The sequence below is a fragment of the Maniola jurtina genome, chromosome 27 (genome assembly GCF_905333055.1).
Source record: "Maniola jurtina chromosome 27, ilManJurt1.1, whole genome shotgun sequence".
NCBI classification, from domain to species: Eukaryota; Metazoa; Arthropoda; class Insecta; order Lepidoptera; family Nymphalidae; genus Maniola; species Maniola jurtina.
Genome location: NC_060055.1, coordinates 6,597,508 through 6,614,278, shown reverse-complemented (window position 1 = coordinate 6,614,278; position 16,771 = coordinate 6,597,508). Strand labels below are relative to the sequence as shown.

The 16,771-nt window shown below is 36.0% G+C and overlaps 2 protein-coding genes across 3 annotated transcripts in view; one reads left to right on the top strand and one right to left on the bottom strand.

The window, feature by feature from the left end:
* The window catches only part of LOC123879011 (zinc finger protein 883-like), a 32,282-nt gene that overhangs the window by 2,400 nt on the left and 13,111 nt on the right, over positions 1-16,771 (top strand). The gene's annotated exons all lie outside the window — the stretch shown is intronic.
* Positions 414-9,936, bottom strand: LOC123879002 (presequence protease, mitochondrial). Of its 2 annotated transcripts, XM_045926459.1 has the most exons (4): positions 9,789-9,936; positions 2,432-2,836; positions 1,191-1,731; positions 414-846 (listed from the first exon to the last, which is right to left on the bottom strand). In XM_045926459.1, exons 2-4 carry the CDS (start codon positions 2,828-2,830, stop codon positions 440-442), a joined length of 1,347 nt encoding a protein of 448 aa, XP_045782415.1. In that variant the 5' UTR covers positions 2,831-2,836; positions 9,789-9,936; the 3' UTR covers positions 414-439. The 2 variants fall into 2 exon arrangements, with proteins under 2 accessions (XP_045782415.1, XP_045782414.1); XM_045926458.1 differs by lacking the exons at positions 414-846; positions 1,191-1,731; positions 2,432-2,836 and adding an exon at positions 5,465-9,211.

Genomic DNA, 16,771 nt, shown 5'->3' with positions numbered 1-16,771 from the left:
CAGAAACATAATATGTAGCAGCCAAAGCAAAGCAATGTAAATTTAAACTATAAAATGCTGTGAATAAGTCTGTTTTTACAGTAACTTGCATCTACATGACAAGCTCATGTGCATGGACCTTCTGTATTTATTCTATTATAATTTTATATAATTTATTCTGATAATAGAATAACTTTATTTAATAGTTTTTTTGTGCTATAAATAAAGTATATTTAAGATATACTGTTCATAGACTGTAGAGTATGTTACATGCCAGCTTGAAGACTACCTTCAATTGAAAGTAGTGGTATTTATTTTTATATTGTGACCCTAGGATGGTAGTACCTACTTATTTATGTGTTCAAGTATTGACATTACATATTAAGAGGAAACTCACATAAATTAATTACTTAAAATTGTAAATAATAAATAAATTCTTATTAAATTTTAATGAATTTTATTAAAATTTTCCAGTTTGAACTTTACATGCCACTAAAGCTAGACACCTGGGCGATATTTTTGCATTGACAATTTTGTTAAACGTACAATTTTCTATCCCATTTTCATGCAAATAAACCAAACGGTCGTACAAAACTAAATTTTCAAATACTGGCTGCATGGAATTTTGTAGTAAAACAAAGATGGCCGCCTTTTTGAACGTCACTTGATTCATTTGGCGCCAAATCGAAAAGAGTTCTTCATTATCGATTTTTTCTTCGAGATCCTTTGCAGCTTCATCTGTTTGTCCGTTTACGTTACGTATTAGCTTGAAACCTTTAACAGCATCTACTGCGTAAGCTTCGAAATTGTTTTCCAATGTTTTTAAACGAACCGCTTTTCGTTTGGTTCTTTTTAATTTACAGTTATCTGTAAAAAACATGAAATTAACGTTTCATTCGCCACAGGTCTCTTTTCTCATTTTTGGGGTTCCGTACAAGAGCAATAGGACCATATTACTAAGCCTCCGTTGTACGTCCGTCTGTATGTCAGCGGGCTGTATCTAGTGAACCATAATAGGTAGAGAGTAGTAATTTTCAGAGAATGTGTATTTCTATTGCCGCTATAACAACAAAAAATAAGAATTTCAACGTGGCAGCTATGAAAAATTAAAACAAAGTAGGTACATAATCCTTTAAAGGCTCCGTTTTTCCACTTGAGGTACGGAACCTTAAAAATTTGCAAAGAACATTTTTTAAAAACAAATAACTTACGTTTACTTGCATAAGCTTGTAAAACAGCCCTTGCTAATAGATTAAAGACTAGATCTTCTAACTTCGCATCTTCCACATTAGGAGGCTGTGTAGCTAATCTCAAAAAGGGTACGGTTAAAAATTTGAAACCATTATTTTTTTCGCAAACTTCCTTTAAAGTTTTACTGAGTGGGAAATTTTTGAATCTGCAATTTCTTCCATTTTCTGCGATTATTCTGTGATAGCAACATGGCATTATGACAAGCGCGCCCGCCTGTTCCATTTTCAAAAAAATATTGATGGCGTCGACTGTCAAATCGGCGCAAGCATGCAAGCCAGTTATACAAACACCTTTACAATCTGGGAATTTATCGTCCACAAATTCCTTTATATTTCTATAAGACTCTGTATTTATTGTGTGTTTTATATATTTCACACGTTGAATAGATTCAACGTGATATTTTCTCTGTCGCTTTTTGGCGCCAACGTAATTTGCTTCGTTACATTCCAATCCAAGAACGTTGAAATCCGAAGTTTTAAACAGTTGTTCGTCCAGATAGCCCTGGAAATGAAAAAAAATACAGATAAATACATTCTGTTCCAAGAATAACAACTTTTATTTGTCACTTCGTCACTTAAGTAAAAAATTGGTCAAGTAGGAGCGGGACTGGCACACGAAGGGTTCCGTACCACTATCATCGTACAAGAAGTAACACGTTATTTTTTTTTAATGTTCGTCGGTCATTTTGAATTTTTCATTCTTTGTTGATACAGCGGCAATACAAAGACATTCTGTGAAAATTTCAACTCTCCACCTATTACGGTTCGCAAGAAAAAGCCCGCAGACAGACAGACGGACGGACAGCGGAGGCTAATAGGGTCCCGTTGGCACCCTTCGGATACGGAACCCTAAAAAGGCACAGGTTTAGGCGGGCGTGTCTGTGCGGCCACGTGGATGGTTCGTCAATCAACGTTTCGCGTAGGTACTGAAGGAAAGGGCCTGTGCATTTGCAACTCTAGAAACACGTAGGTACTTTAGTATAGTGGTCTGGTGGGAGGCTTCGGTCGTGGCTAGTTACCACCCTACCGGCAAAGTCGGGCCGCCAAGCGATTTAGCGTTCCGGTAGGTACGATGCCACGTAGAAACTGAATAAAGGCTCTGGTTTCTATGAAACTTCCATACCACTTCCAAGTTCGCTTCCATCTTAGAGACCATTATCACTTACCACCAGGTGATTTGTAAGAGTTTAAAAAAAACATACCAATCCAGATCCAAAATCGACAATAGTATCACATTCAATTGTTTTACAAACATTTTCAATTTCTTTGGCTAAGTATGCAATTTCGTGTTTCTTTTTTGTACTTAAAGGAACATCTACCATGAACTCTAAATTCTCATTTTCGATAAACTCGTCATATTTTACTGTTAATTTATCTAAATTTTCAAAAATATCTGTTAAATATTCAAAATTTGTTTTACGAATCTCAAAATTATCACTAAACATATTTATATCTTCACAATCAAGCTCGATTTTATCAAGAGCATTGTTAACCAACAAATCGGTGTTAGGGAAATTGAATAAATATTCATATTTGTGTAAGAAATTGAAGAATTCTTCGAAATATTCGTCTGGTTCTTCAAAACCGGTTGGCAGTGCCATCTATATCTGAAAAGTTAAAGAAATATGGACTCAAAATAAAGGTTTACCAATTTTCAGCTTAATAGATCTCTCTGATCCTACGTAATCTACGTACTTAAAAATCCATACCAATACATAATTTAATTATTATTATTATAAATGCGACATATGCGATATCTTTTTTATATAAAAAAATAGCAAGCAGGTCACCTGATGTTAAGTGATTACCGCCCATACATATTTGCAGCATCAGAGGAACTGCCGATGCCGCCCTTTCAGGAATTCATCAGTCCGCCTCTTGAATAACCCCATGTTGTAATCTAGTGGGAACACCGCCGATGGGAGTAGATTCCACAGTTTGCATGTGCGTGGAAAAAAGGATCTGGCACAACGGGCGGTCGAAGTGCACCAGGCACCCAGGTGGTGAGGGTGAAATTGCTTACGGTGGCATGCGGTGCGGTTGTAGAAAAAGGAGGGTGTCTTAATGTCTACGAGCTCTTTACGCCCATCCGTAACCGATGTTGATGAAAGGTACTTACAGAAGTAGCTTGCATCCCGGGGATGGACATAGTGTACTTTTTGTGCCGGAAAAGGCTCTTTAAGGGATAGGTTGGGATATCCCTAATAGTCCCCACGGGATTCTCCACGCAAATTAAGTCGCGGGCACGATTTTTTTGGTAGGGATATCCTCCATCCCGTATACGGCTATAGGATACTTTTATCCCGGAAAATCGAAGTTCCCTTGGAATTTATGAAAACCTAAATCCATGCGAATTAAGTCGCGGGCATCACATAGATACCTAATTCAAAATATTTAATTCATGAACACCGAATTATGACTCGTAAGACACTTCAAGACTACTTACCATCTTTCTTATGTTTTAATAATTTCTTATCTATACTAATAAATAAAATTGGAGTGTCTGTCTGTAATTTCGAAATAACTACCTCATATAAAGCTCATATGGTTATTTGAACGATACCATAACAGAATCACACGTTTTTAAAATTTTTGTCTGTCTGTCTGGGCATCACCGAAATCTCCGAGATTTCTGAACCGATTTGCGTCATTTCTTTTTTAATCGATAGAGGAACTTTGCGACATTGTTTCATAAAAATTTGGATTCCAACTCCTCAATCCTGATGCTGCAGGGGATCTGACCAATCCACGCGGGCGAAGCTGCGGGCATCAGCTAGTGTTTTAATAAAAAGAATAACTGCAGAGTTTCTTCCGGCTCTTCTTAGTAGTACTGCTTTCCGAAGCGGTAGAGTCCCAGATGTCTTACAAGAAATTCAACAATTTTCAAATTATCAAAAACATTACAACCCGGCTAAGTCATAGGACATGTTAGGTCTTAGGACTCATGCATTGTCGAGGGAATGGTGTAAAAATGATGAAACAGAATGTAATTATTATAGAATATTTATTAACAGTCTCAATATTTTTATACTTTGAAATAAGTAATACATTTATTATGAACGTTAACACAATGTATAGTATGCGACAGGTCGAGATCGCAATCGGGGAATGGGGGGGGGGGGGGGGGGGGGCACGCCTCACTCACCCGCGCTATCCCGCACCGGGTTAGCGCGCGGCGTCCCCACCCCAATTGCCATCTCGACCTGTCGCGTACATTCAGGTTCAAAATGTTGAATTCTCATAATGTTGAATTCTCATAATGTTGAATTCTCATAATGTTGAATTTGCAACATGTTGAGTCCTAAAATGTTGACCTAAAAAAAGATTTGCCGTCAAGGTTGTCAGTTTAAGACCATTTTTGTGACGGGGGATACCTCAAAAACTAAACGAGAGCTGAAAATCTAGGGGGGGAGGGGAGCTTGGGCAAAGATAAATTATTTTGCATAGTTCTTGCATTTGTCAAAAATTTTGTGAATATTCAACACAACTCCGAAATTCAACATTATGAGAATTCAACATTTTGAACCTGAATGGTCGCGTACAATAGGTATACTGTAAAGACGACTAATGAGGCAGAGTAGGGCGCAAGCTGCGAGGGTGACAGTGACTTGCTCAGACTTAAGACACTGTTAAAACGAGACAGCGTTATACCGCTGGCATAAATCTATCTCGTTTTAACTGAAACTTAAGTCTAAGTAAAGTCAAAGTGCGCTCTATAGATTTTAACCTTAGACTCTCAAAGTCAAATGGCATAGATTCTGATGTTTTTCTCAAAATTATTAGGGTATTGAGTGTAGAGGTAAGGAACAAGATCTCCGTGTATAACAACCGGACAAGTGCGAGTCAGACTCGAGCATGAAAAGAGCAACCGCCGAGTTTCTTGCTGGTTCTTCTCGGCAGGAACGGCATTCCGAACCAGTGGTAAATTATTTTGACGATTCAAAAGCACTTGTAAAAGTCTACTTGAATAAAAATCTATTCTATTCTATACTAATCTAACAATAGGCTCAAGACTGGCACCTAAAGCCTAAAAGTTCGACAGTCTAAATTAGGTTTGTCTGTCCTTTTCTTATTACATTGGTGAGAAAAAGATGCGAATACTCTAGATTTTATTTGCAATCAAAATCTACTATACCTACTATAATCACTGTCACCTTTCCACAATCCATACCTCACGAGCTGTCTCAAGTGTGTCAAGCGGTACCTAGGTGTCTTATATTAATAAAATACATACGTATAAATACAAATATTTTAATGCTTGTCTACATTTCAAGACTACCGTCATTAAAGTTATGGACTGCTATAAAAAGTAGCCTATGTATTAGTTAATCCAGGCTATAATATATCTCCATTCCCAGCAAAATCTGTCCATTAGTTTTTGCGTGAAAAAGTAACAAACATCCATACATACAAACTTTCGCGTTTATATTATAGACTATGGTTAACAGTAGTAGATTTTATGTAATCCTCAAAAGCATTGTGATGGATAAAACAAACAGTTAGTTCCGGAATACCCTTTTATAGTTTTTCGACAATCTATTTTAGACATCCCTCGTAGCAGCGCCCGTCACTTCGTACAACGAAATAGATCAAGAAATCGCCGACTGCGCAGGTACAAGTTCAGCGGTCTTTTTATACGAAACTAACTACCAGACATCAAATTCTGATAAAATATTTAAGGGTCCGTTTTACAACCACCAGATAAACTTTATCTAACAAATCAATTTAACGTTATCACAGTTTTTGGGAATCTGTCAAAATGCCAAATTTATTTGCGGTTGTGAAACAGGCCCTTATTACAAACATAACTACCCTAAAGCTATAAGAATCTTTAAAGCTTCCTTACGTAAGCTATTAAAAGTATAAGTACGATATTGAAAAGCTTTGCCCCATTTCATAATTCACTCCTGTGGTCCACAGATTTTTTCCCAAGATTCATTTTCCTTTATAATCTGCTGGGAAGCCCCATCCCCTATCACGCACTTGCCCGACCAACTTTCCCTTTTCAAATATTTGTCACAAACTTCCATCAAATCCTCCTTTTTAACCGCCAAAACACGCTCGCGTTGCGTTTGCCAAATATCATAAGATAATCCATACAAAAACATATCAACTCCTTTCATATGCTCTGCAATTGGTTGATCCATCTGTTGTAAAATGGACAGTTTGGCTTCAAATAAGTTCTGGTCGTCCACCAAATCTTTATTATTCGACATCCAATTCGTTGTTTCATCAAAAACATCCATAGTTTTACGGGTATTTGGATCTCTGTATGAATAATAGTTGAAAATACCGTCAATTGTCAGCAATGCCCCACCACCGTATGCCCCGTTTTGCTCCCTAACTATCGGGTGAAGGTATTTGGAGGTTATGAATCGGGATAGCACACGCAGTTTGGGATAATCCGGATCCGTATATGGTACAGTTGGGATAACTTTCGCGCAAAAATTAACCGGAATATTCATAGTTATGTGTAAACCTTTATTATTTTTCTCTGGAGCGGTGCTGTCAACCCAGTTTATTCTATTTACGTCTTGCCCGTCGTTACCGCTTAAATTCAAACAAAATTTATCAACAAATTCGTATACATTTTGATTAGTGTTCGCGTAGTGAAAGGCGGCTCGCAAATTATTGCCCTTTAGGATTTTTTTACCGATATTGTCAACTGCTGATTGTATATCCTCTATTTTGTGTTTATTATGGATTTCCTGCATGTTCATTATATGTTTAATACCTAATAAATTTTCTTTACATTCATCCACTGATGAGACGAGAGATCTAGCAGCTTGCATTGCATAAGTATGTCCACTATCTATAATCCCACTGGTGAGAGAAGAACAATAGTTATTAAATAGCATTGTCATTCTGGCGCTATTCGAAAAATCTGGTCTATCAAATAATTCTGTCCAAATATCGAGCATTTTCGGTAAATTCTCATCCAGACAATGACTGCTTACTAAAATCCCCTGCTCAAATTGATCTTTCTGACCTATATGTTCAGTAATATGTGTTATAACTGAAATTCCTGAGGTCGATTTGCTGATATATTTGTCAAAATCTCTATAATTATAGGTTTTTGTGTCAAATTTATCAAGAATATAGTTAAAGAATGGTAAAAACTGTCTGTGTTCGTCGATCAAGCAATCTGTTCCTAAAACTCCTTTGAAATATGTTACACCATTTGTATTCGCTTCACATAGTTGTAAAGGTATAGTGCCAGATATAGTATGTTTTAGTGGAGGAGCAGTTTTATTTAGTGTAATGTCTTCAATTTTCAAACAAGGCAGTACATCTAGGTTTTGTACTTCTTTTTGAACCTTAGAAAGTTGAAGTCCCTCAGCAAAAATGTCTTCTTTTTGTTTAGGGTTTAACTCTTTGATTTTCAATTTAAGTAATTTTGCTTCGGCGTCATTGAATATATCATCGAATTTCGGATCAGGCACCATAGTCATGATCAGTTTATGGTTATTTAAAATAAAGTACTTTTCTATCACATCTTTCACATACTGTGGTTTCATTAGATTAGTCTTCAACTTATCTAGCAATTCGTTAACTCTTAACGAATCTAATATCGGTCCATTATGATTCCACAAAGGCATCAAATTGAATAGCAAATTCAAACCGAATTTCGGATTTTGATGTTTAATAGACAGCTCAAAACCATGTAAGACGCTTTCAATGTGATTTTTCTCAAAACCCTTCGAAAATATATCTTCAATAGTCTGATTTGTTAACTTTTCAATCATTGCGAATTTATTTTCTTCAACATCTCTGAGCCCAACAACAAAGAGAGTATCTCTAATTTGGTTATCGTAACCGGTCAAAGCATTGTAACCACCAGATATATTTTTTTCGATAAGACTTTTGTAAAATGCCGAGTTGGGACCAATTATCATAAGTTCTGCTAGAGCTGTCAGCATAAATGTTTCGTATATATTTGTTATATCGGATAAGACATAGCCTATAGCAATTTGATTCTGTTTGTCAACTGAACCACCATATTGATCAACTCTACAAGGTATGGTTGCTCTTTTAACTAACTTCCATCGTTCTTGAGGTGCAACAACTGTGTTTTTAGGGTCCAAAAATTTGTATTTACTCAAATATGTTTCATTTAGGAACTTAAGGTTTTGTTCGAGGGGAAAGTTGCCATATGAATAAATTCTAGCATTGCTTGGGTGGTAATATGTTGCGTGGAAGTTTTTTAAATGCTCGTGTGTTAGTTCGGGAATGCATAATGGATCACCGCCTGAGACGTAACCATACGTTCCCTTGGGTAAAATTGTGTTTATGAACTTTTGACCGAACAATGAACTTGTTTCTGAAAATGCTCCTTTCATTTCATTGTATACCACACCTTTGAATACTAAATCTGAGTTTTTGTCCTCCAATTTTGAATGTTCTAACCTCCAGCCTTCTTGTAGAAAATCTAATCTGGACAAGTTAGGTTTGAAAACTGCATCCAAGTATACCTTTTGTAGGTTCCTATAATCAATTTCATTTTGTGATGAAAACGGATAAAAGGTATAATCAGGGCCGGTTAAAGCATTCATAAATGTGGCAAGAGATCGGTTCAACATTTTGAAGAAGGGATCCCTAACTGGATATTTCTCTGAACCACATAAAACAGTGTGCTCCAAAATGTGTGGTGTTCCCATGGAGTCCTGTGGTGTTGTCCGGAAGCCAACGGAAAAAACATTGTTTGAATCATCCCTTTCTAGATGTAAGTACTCTGTCTTAGTTTTCTCGTGAGTTAGTAAATATGCTGTCATATTATACTCTTTGATTGGCTCAACTTCAGTGCACATGAACCCATGATATACTTTACCAGGATTCAAACATTTTGAAATGTTATCCTTCTTTTTAAGAATCCCATTAGCGTAATTTCTTCTAGTAGAAGTTAGTAGATGTTTTTGTAAGTGGGTCCATTTCCAGTTCTGAATTCTTGAATACATATTCTTTTCTTGTTTTATTCTTCACGCCTGCAACACAACATTCACTCACTTTTTTCCAAAGTACTGTTTGATGTCGCTTGCTGACACAAATGGTGCAACTTATAGACAAACTTGGAAACTAAGGGATTATTCACATTTAACTATGAGTTAAGCCAGAGTTATGAAGCTCAGTGCAGTGCTGTTTAAGGGTCCGTACCCCAAAAGGAAGAACGGAACCCCAATAGAATCACTTTGTTGTCTATATTCTGTCTTTCTGTGGTTTACTTACATTGGAAATCCAAAATTATTCATCGGTTAGATTATCTAACGATACAAAAATCAACCCTATATCTTGCTCTAGTTTTCGGAAAATATGTTAGTTTTATAATGCTGATTCTGCTGACTCAGAAAAATGTAAAACAAAAAAAAAATCGAATAGGTACGAAATATATAATTTTTCACGGCATTGTTTTGACTTTTAAAAGTATATTCACCTCAGAATATTTGGTTTATAACACGATTTTACCGTAAAAATAAACTACTTATAACAATTTGATTTCGCAAGTTACTGGTAATAATAAAATTGAAAACAAATGAAAAAAAATGATGCAATAATTATACTCACTTGAGATAACTTTTATGGACAATTTTCGTCGCAAATATGTGGTTTTCATTTAATTCATGTATTTTCCTATCTTGTTCTGTTTATTTTCAATTTTCATATTTTACAACAAATTCAACAAAAAAATAACCTCACGGACTCACGGAAGCCGGGACCAAAGACTACAATATTATACTGGGTATAGACAGGCAACTCGGGTTCTGTCGGGTTCTATGGGCGGTCCTTTCGAGTGAGCGCCCTCTAGTGTTTGTCTAGGCAAAATTTTGTTAAAGAAGGTTTTGTATTAATTTATGTCTCACACTGGCCGTCTATTTTATTCTAATTCTATTTAAAATTTGGAATGTCTCTAACATGTCTTCTAATAAAAATATGTTTTCTCAAAGTATAATATTTATTTTAATTGAATTTTATCGATCCTAAAACGGACTCTAATATGGTAGCAGAGCGTGGTTAAAATATGAAATTATGAAAATTATTAAAATGAAAATATGACCTTCCAGAGATTTTACTCATCTGCAAGATCTTAGAAACTTTACCTGATGACAACTATTTTCCATTTAAGTCTAGTTGGATGCTTATGTCTAAAAAGGATCGTAATATTGATAATTTGACAGCTCAAATTTGCGCTTATGAACGATCGCTTACAAATAAAGAAGAAAATACTGAAGCACTAGTTGTACATAGTAAAATGAATAAAAAGAAGAAATGCGGTTATTGCGGCCTTACTGGACATAAAGTCAAAAGTTGTTATAAGTGGATATCGGATGGTAAACCTCCTAAGCCACAAAATCCATCAACAAGTAAAGCTAAAGATGCCAACTTTACACTTTCACTAATGCAGATTGAAACTAATGAAACAGTTAATGTAATTGAAAAAGATCATGAGAATTGGTATGTTGACAATGGTGCAACTAGCCATGTGTCTTGTTGCAACGACATTTTTTCTACATTTCAATGTTTTACTGATAACCAATCGGTTACAACTGCAAATGGCGCTAAAATACAAGCTATCGGTAAAGGTACTGTTGATCTAATAGCAGACGTTCATGGACAGCAAGAATATATAAGGCTTTGTGACGTATGGTATGTACCTGAAATAAAAATAAATTTATTTTCTGTTCTTGCCGCACAAGACAAACTAGAGGACAGTGTCTTTATATCTGAAAGAGAATCGTGTGTTTTGAAAGTAAAAGGAAAAATTAATTTAATTGGAAAACGCGTTAAAAATGGAGGTTTGTATAAGTTGAATATACAAGCAATTAAAAGACAAACTCCTGAATTGAACACTGTATCTAATGATAATATCCTACAACTGTATCACGAACGATTTTGTCACCAGAATAAAAGACATGTTAAACTATTTTTAGAAAAGGAACTTGGTATCAAAGTAAAACTCGATTCTGAATTATGCACAGGATGTGTCTATGGCAAAACACACAGATGTAAATTTGGAACAAGAGAAAGAGCTAAAGTACCAGGAGAGATTATACATACTGATGTATGTGGTCCGTTCCCAAATTCTTTCAGTAAATTTCGCTATTTTGTACTTTTTAAAGATGATTACAGCAAGTATCGTCAAATTTATTTTATCAAAAACAAGTTTGAAGTTAAAGATAAGCTTGTACAGATGATTAATGAAACAAAGACTGCTGGTCATGTAATAAAAACAATTCTCAGCGATAATGGTGGAGAATTTCATAACGAGGCTGTAGAAAATATTTTAAGGTCTCATGGTATTCAGCAAAGATTGATAATGCCATATACACCAGAGCAAAATGGGTGTTGTGAAAGAGATAACAGAACTTTAGTTGAGGCTGCTCGTACTATGATGCATGCTCATGAAGAACTTCCCCTTGCTTGTTGGTCAGAGCTTGTCAACACTGCTGCTTATGTTCTGAACAGAACTGGACCGACTTCTACAGAAGGTAAATCGCCATTTGAGTTATGGTTTGGACAAAAACCATCCATTAAACATTTAAGGATAATTGGTAGTGAATGTTACGCCCACGTTCCAAAACAAAAGCGAACAAAACTCTCCAAGAAAGCCGATAAATGTATTCTCATTGGTTATGATGGTAATGATGGTTACAGATTACTGGGCTGTGATAATAACGGTAATGTTAAATTAATCAGATCGAGGGATGTAACATTTAATGAGTCGATTATTAAATCAATTGGATTAGATTCAGATGCAACTGAAGCAGATGAACAAAGTAAATCAACTGAGATTGAAATTCACTTCCCTAAGACTAATGAAAATCATCCAATGTTCGATGCAAGGGAGGATGTATTACCAGATGATGCTGTTTCTAGTATGCCTCAAACATTGAATGCTCCAGATTCAAGCTCACATGAAGTAATTCCCACTTCATCGACTAATGGAAATGAAATCATAAGTCAAAATGAAGACGAGTCTAATGAATCATATGTTACTCCTGATTCCTCTGATTCTGATGATGAAGAAATTCCTGAAACAAGAACTCTTCGAGATAGATCTACACTAAGACCACCAGTGCGATTCGATGACTATTATATATCTACTGTTGTAAATGATTTAGGCGAACCTAAAACATATAAACAAGCTATAAATAGTTCTGAAAAAGCTGAATGGTTGAAAGCTATGGAAAGTGAGCTAAACTCTCTGAAAGAGAATAAAACTTGGATACTTGTGGATAAACCAAAAGACAGAAAGCTTATTTCTTGTAAATGGATCTATAAAAAGAAGACCAATGCTGATGGAAGCCTCGACAAGTATAAAGCTAGACTTGTAGCAAGAGGTTATACTCAGGAGAAGGGAATTGATTATGATGAAACATTTAGCCCTGTTGCTAGAATGTCAACTATTAGGTCAATTTTAAGCATCGCTGCAAACGAAGGACTATCTTTCTTACAGTTTGATGTAACAACTGCCTTTTTGAATGGTTTATTAGAAGAAGATATCTATATGAAACAACCAGAAGGCTATAGTGATGGCACAAATAAAGTCTGTAAATTGAAGAGAAGTCTATATGGACTTAAGCAGGCTCCCAGATGTTGGAACAAATGTATTGTCGACTATCTGAAAAATATTGGCTTTAAACAATGTGACACAGATCCATGTTTGTTTATAAGAAATCGACGAGGCAATAAAATTATTCTAGCGCTCTATGTTGATGATGGACTTGTTGCATCAACAAAACAGAAAGATTCTGAGAAGTTTATAGCTGAATTGAGAAGTAGGTTCAAGATAACTACTAAACCAGCTAATTACTTTCTTGGTTTAGAACTTTCTAGTGATAAAAATGGTGGAATTGTAGTTTCACAAAAGCATTATGCTCAAAAGCTACTAGAACGCTTTGGGATGAGTGACTGTAAAGCAGTCAATACTCCAATTATTAAAGAAGCTCAGACAGATTCTGAAAAGGAGAATGATGTTAAGTTTCCTTATAGAGAAGCTGTTGGTGCATTAGCATACTTGATGACAGCAAGCAGACCAGATATATCGTACGCTGTAAGTTTTGTATCCAGATCACTTGCTAATCCCACTACAGAAGATGTACAAAAGGTCAAGCGCATTTTTCGTTACATCAAAGGAACAATAGATTCTGGAATAGTTTATAAGAAAGACTACAAGTCTGGAATCTTAGAATGTTATAGTGACGCAGATCACGGTGGAGATCCAAGCACAGGACGCTCTACATCTGGAATTCTGTGTATGTATGCTGGAGGAGTAATTGCTTGGGCAAGTCGGAAGCAAACATCAGTAGCAATTTCGAGTACTGAAGCGGAGCTCGTAGCAGCTAGTGAAGCAGCTCGTGAAATTGTATGGCTTAAGAGACTATTTAATGAAGTTACCAAATTAAAAGAAATTCCCAAGCTGCAAATTGATAATGATGCAGCTATAAAAATTTCTCAAAATCCAGAGCTTAATCGACGTACGAAACATATTGCTTTAAGACATTTTTATGTCAGAGAATTAGTTTCAGAAAATGATCTTGAAGTCAAATATGTTCCCACAGAATATCAATGTGCAGATATTCTAACTAAGCCTATACATAAGCCTAGACTTATGTTTATTTGTAAATTAATCGGCTTGGTGACATAAATTTCTCAAAAAGGGAGGATGTTAAAGAAGGTTTTGTATTAATTTATGTCTCACACTGGCCGTCTATTTTATTCTAATTCTATTTAAAATTTGGAATGTCTCTAACATGTCTTCTAATAAAAATATGTTTTCTCAAAGTATAATATTTATTTTAATTGAATTTTATCGATCCTAAAACGGACTCTAATAAATTTTGCCATATCGTAAATATAGCTACCTATAGGTACAGCTATAGAATGTAGTACCTACTCAAATAAAATTGTACTTAGCTGCCCGGCTAGCATGGGCAGTAGATAAAAATTATATCCACTGATGTCATAGAAATCAGTGGATATCATTTTTATCTACTGCCCATGCTAGCCGGGCAGGACAGGACAGGACATACTGGACCTACTTACACAAACCATACCTAAGATATATTGCAAAAGTTTAATACGAGCGACTTGGAACTCATACGCAGCCATTTGCAATAAAGTAATGCCATAGTAAAAACTTAAATATGACCATTTTTACATAGGGCATCAGTAAAGAACAATAAATTACTCTATATCATTACAGCCAAAAATGAGTTTAGGGTACATTTATTTATTGACATATTTTTTGTGTGTTTTTTCTATCATTCAATGATAAATTAATTAATAAGGATGATTTTTAACTGGTACAAATTCCCATCTTGTAATTGTATATTTTAGTCTAGTAACACTGCGTAATCCGTCATATTTTTGTAGCCTATCCTTTTCATAGATGGCGCTGCTAAAAGTCTTAGACTCCCATAGCTTTAAGTTGCCATAGCATGGCCGGGACTCGGGAGGGAGGGAGATCACAGAGCAATAATACATAATAGATAACATATCATATACTCCATGGCAATAGCCAATAACCACAGACCAGGAATCCGGAGAATGCCAATAACTATAAATAACATCTATGCCAAAGAGTATGTACTAATCAATGCTAACTGCTTTATGGAGCCGCTTCATGCTTGTGGACACATATAGATCGTTTAGGTTTAGAAAGTCGGTATCTACCAGCTAGTTAGAAAACATTTTAATTTTGTAAAAGGTGGACGACCACCCTGGGACCTGGTGCAGTGTTGAGCGCTGTGGTCTTATTAATGGAAGTACCTACCTGGTACGATTCTCGGCAGGGACAATTTGAGAATTTGGCTAAAGTCTGTTCTCATGGGAGACTTTGGCCGTGCCTAGTTGCTACTAAAGTCGTACTGCCAAGCGACGACTCTTGCGATAGTATTGATAGCGCAAAACAAGCAATAGTTACCTACTATTGATTAAGGCAATACGGCAATACTATAATAGTTCTACTTTCGATAGTATGTATTGTAAAATTTGCCAAGTAGGTACCTAAAAACAATCGATTGTGTTATGGCAAATTTGCAGTACTATTGATATTATAGAAAGAAGAACTATCGGTAGTATAGAATGAAGAACTATCGAGAGTATTGCCTTAAATATCGATATTCGACTATCGATAGACAACTCTATTGCTGATTTTGCGCTGTTTGCCACGCGACAATACTATCGATATCCTGAATAGTTTTCGAGGTCAACTATCGATAGGCAAACCCTCATTGAGCCTCAATAGCTCAACGGTTGAGCAGCCGACTGAAATCCGAAAGGTTGGCGGTTCAAACCCCACCCGTTGCACTATTGTCGTACCTACTCCTAACACAGCTTTGCGCTTAGTTGGAGGGGAAAGGAGAATATTAGTCATGATTAGCATGCCTATTCTTAAAAAAAAAAACTACCGATAGTTTTATGCGTTTGGCGACATTCTTCTTCTTCTTCACTTGATTGGTGGCTTATTGTAGTGCCAACCCAGCACAATGCACTTCGCTAATGTCGAGTAGCTTGGGGGAGGCACATCTAAGGAGATTGGTCGGTACCTATGCAATGAGTTGATCATGATGATGGAGTTTCTTCAGTCTTCGTGCGTTATTATTAACTAACGTACAAACAAATTTCCCTGATCAGTGGATACCTACTCATCAAAAAAGCAGACTTCGTCGTTGACCTCAAGGACCCAACTCCTCAACCCTGATGCTGTAAGGAATTGCATTTCTAAATCCTGGTGATCCCACGGGGTTTTTAAAGGATCATCCGTAAGCCGTTTAAATGATTTTACGAAATTTGGTACAGAAATATTTTGCATGCCGGGAACGGGTTATTACACATAGGCTACTTTTGTACCGGAAAATCAAAAGTTCCAACGGGATTTTTAAGACTAAGATTTTTCTAGTCTAAAATAATACACAGGTTTAAATGTACCTAATATTTTTAATACTATTACACATTATCTATGTGGTGGCCAGATCCTAGAATTGCCCATTTCATGAAGCGCTCGGTTATATTATTATGAAAAATGGCATTTCAAGTCAACATGACCACATTATGGTCAGCGCTTGTTTTTAATATGACCAAATCTAAGATCTGGCCACGATTTGAACCTACATTAATACTAAAACTTAAACAAAATATAAAAAAACATTGTAATAATTAAATAAAAACATTATTATATTCAGTAACTAATAAGTAATTAGAGCCTCAATAGCTCAATGGTTGAGGAGCGGACTGACTTCAAACCCCACCCATTGCACTATTGTCGTACCTACTCCTGACACAGCTTTGCGCTTAGTTGGAGGGAAAAGGGGAATATTAGTCATGATTAGCATGGCTAACAATCTTTAAAAAAAAAATTAGCAGATAAGCGCTGGCACATGTTACCAGCCAACTCGATTTCAGGCCAACGTCCAAACTAGATTATGCTAGGTCGAACGATTGACCCTATATGTGTATCAAAATATAGTATTAGTATTTACACCGGGCGCAATCTCGTTCGGCCTAACTAGTACCCTCTACTAATCTGTGGACCTAACAAGTAACCC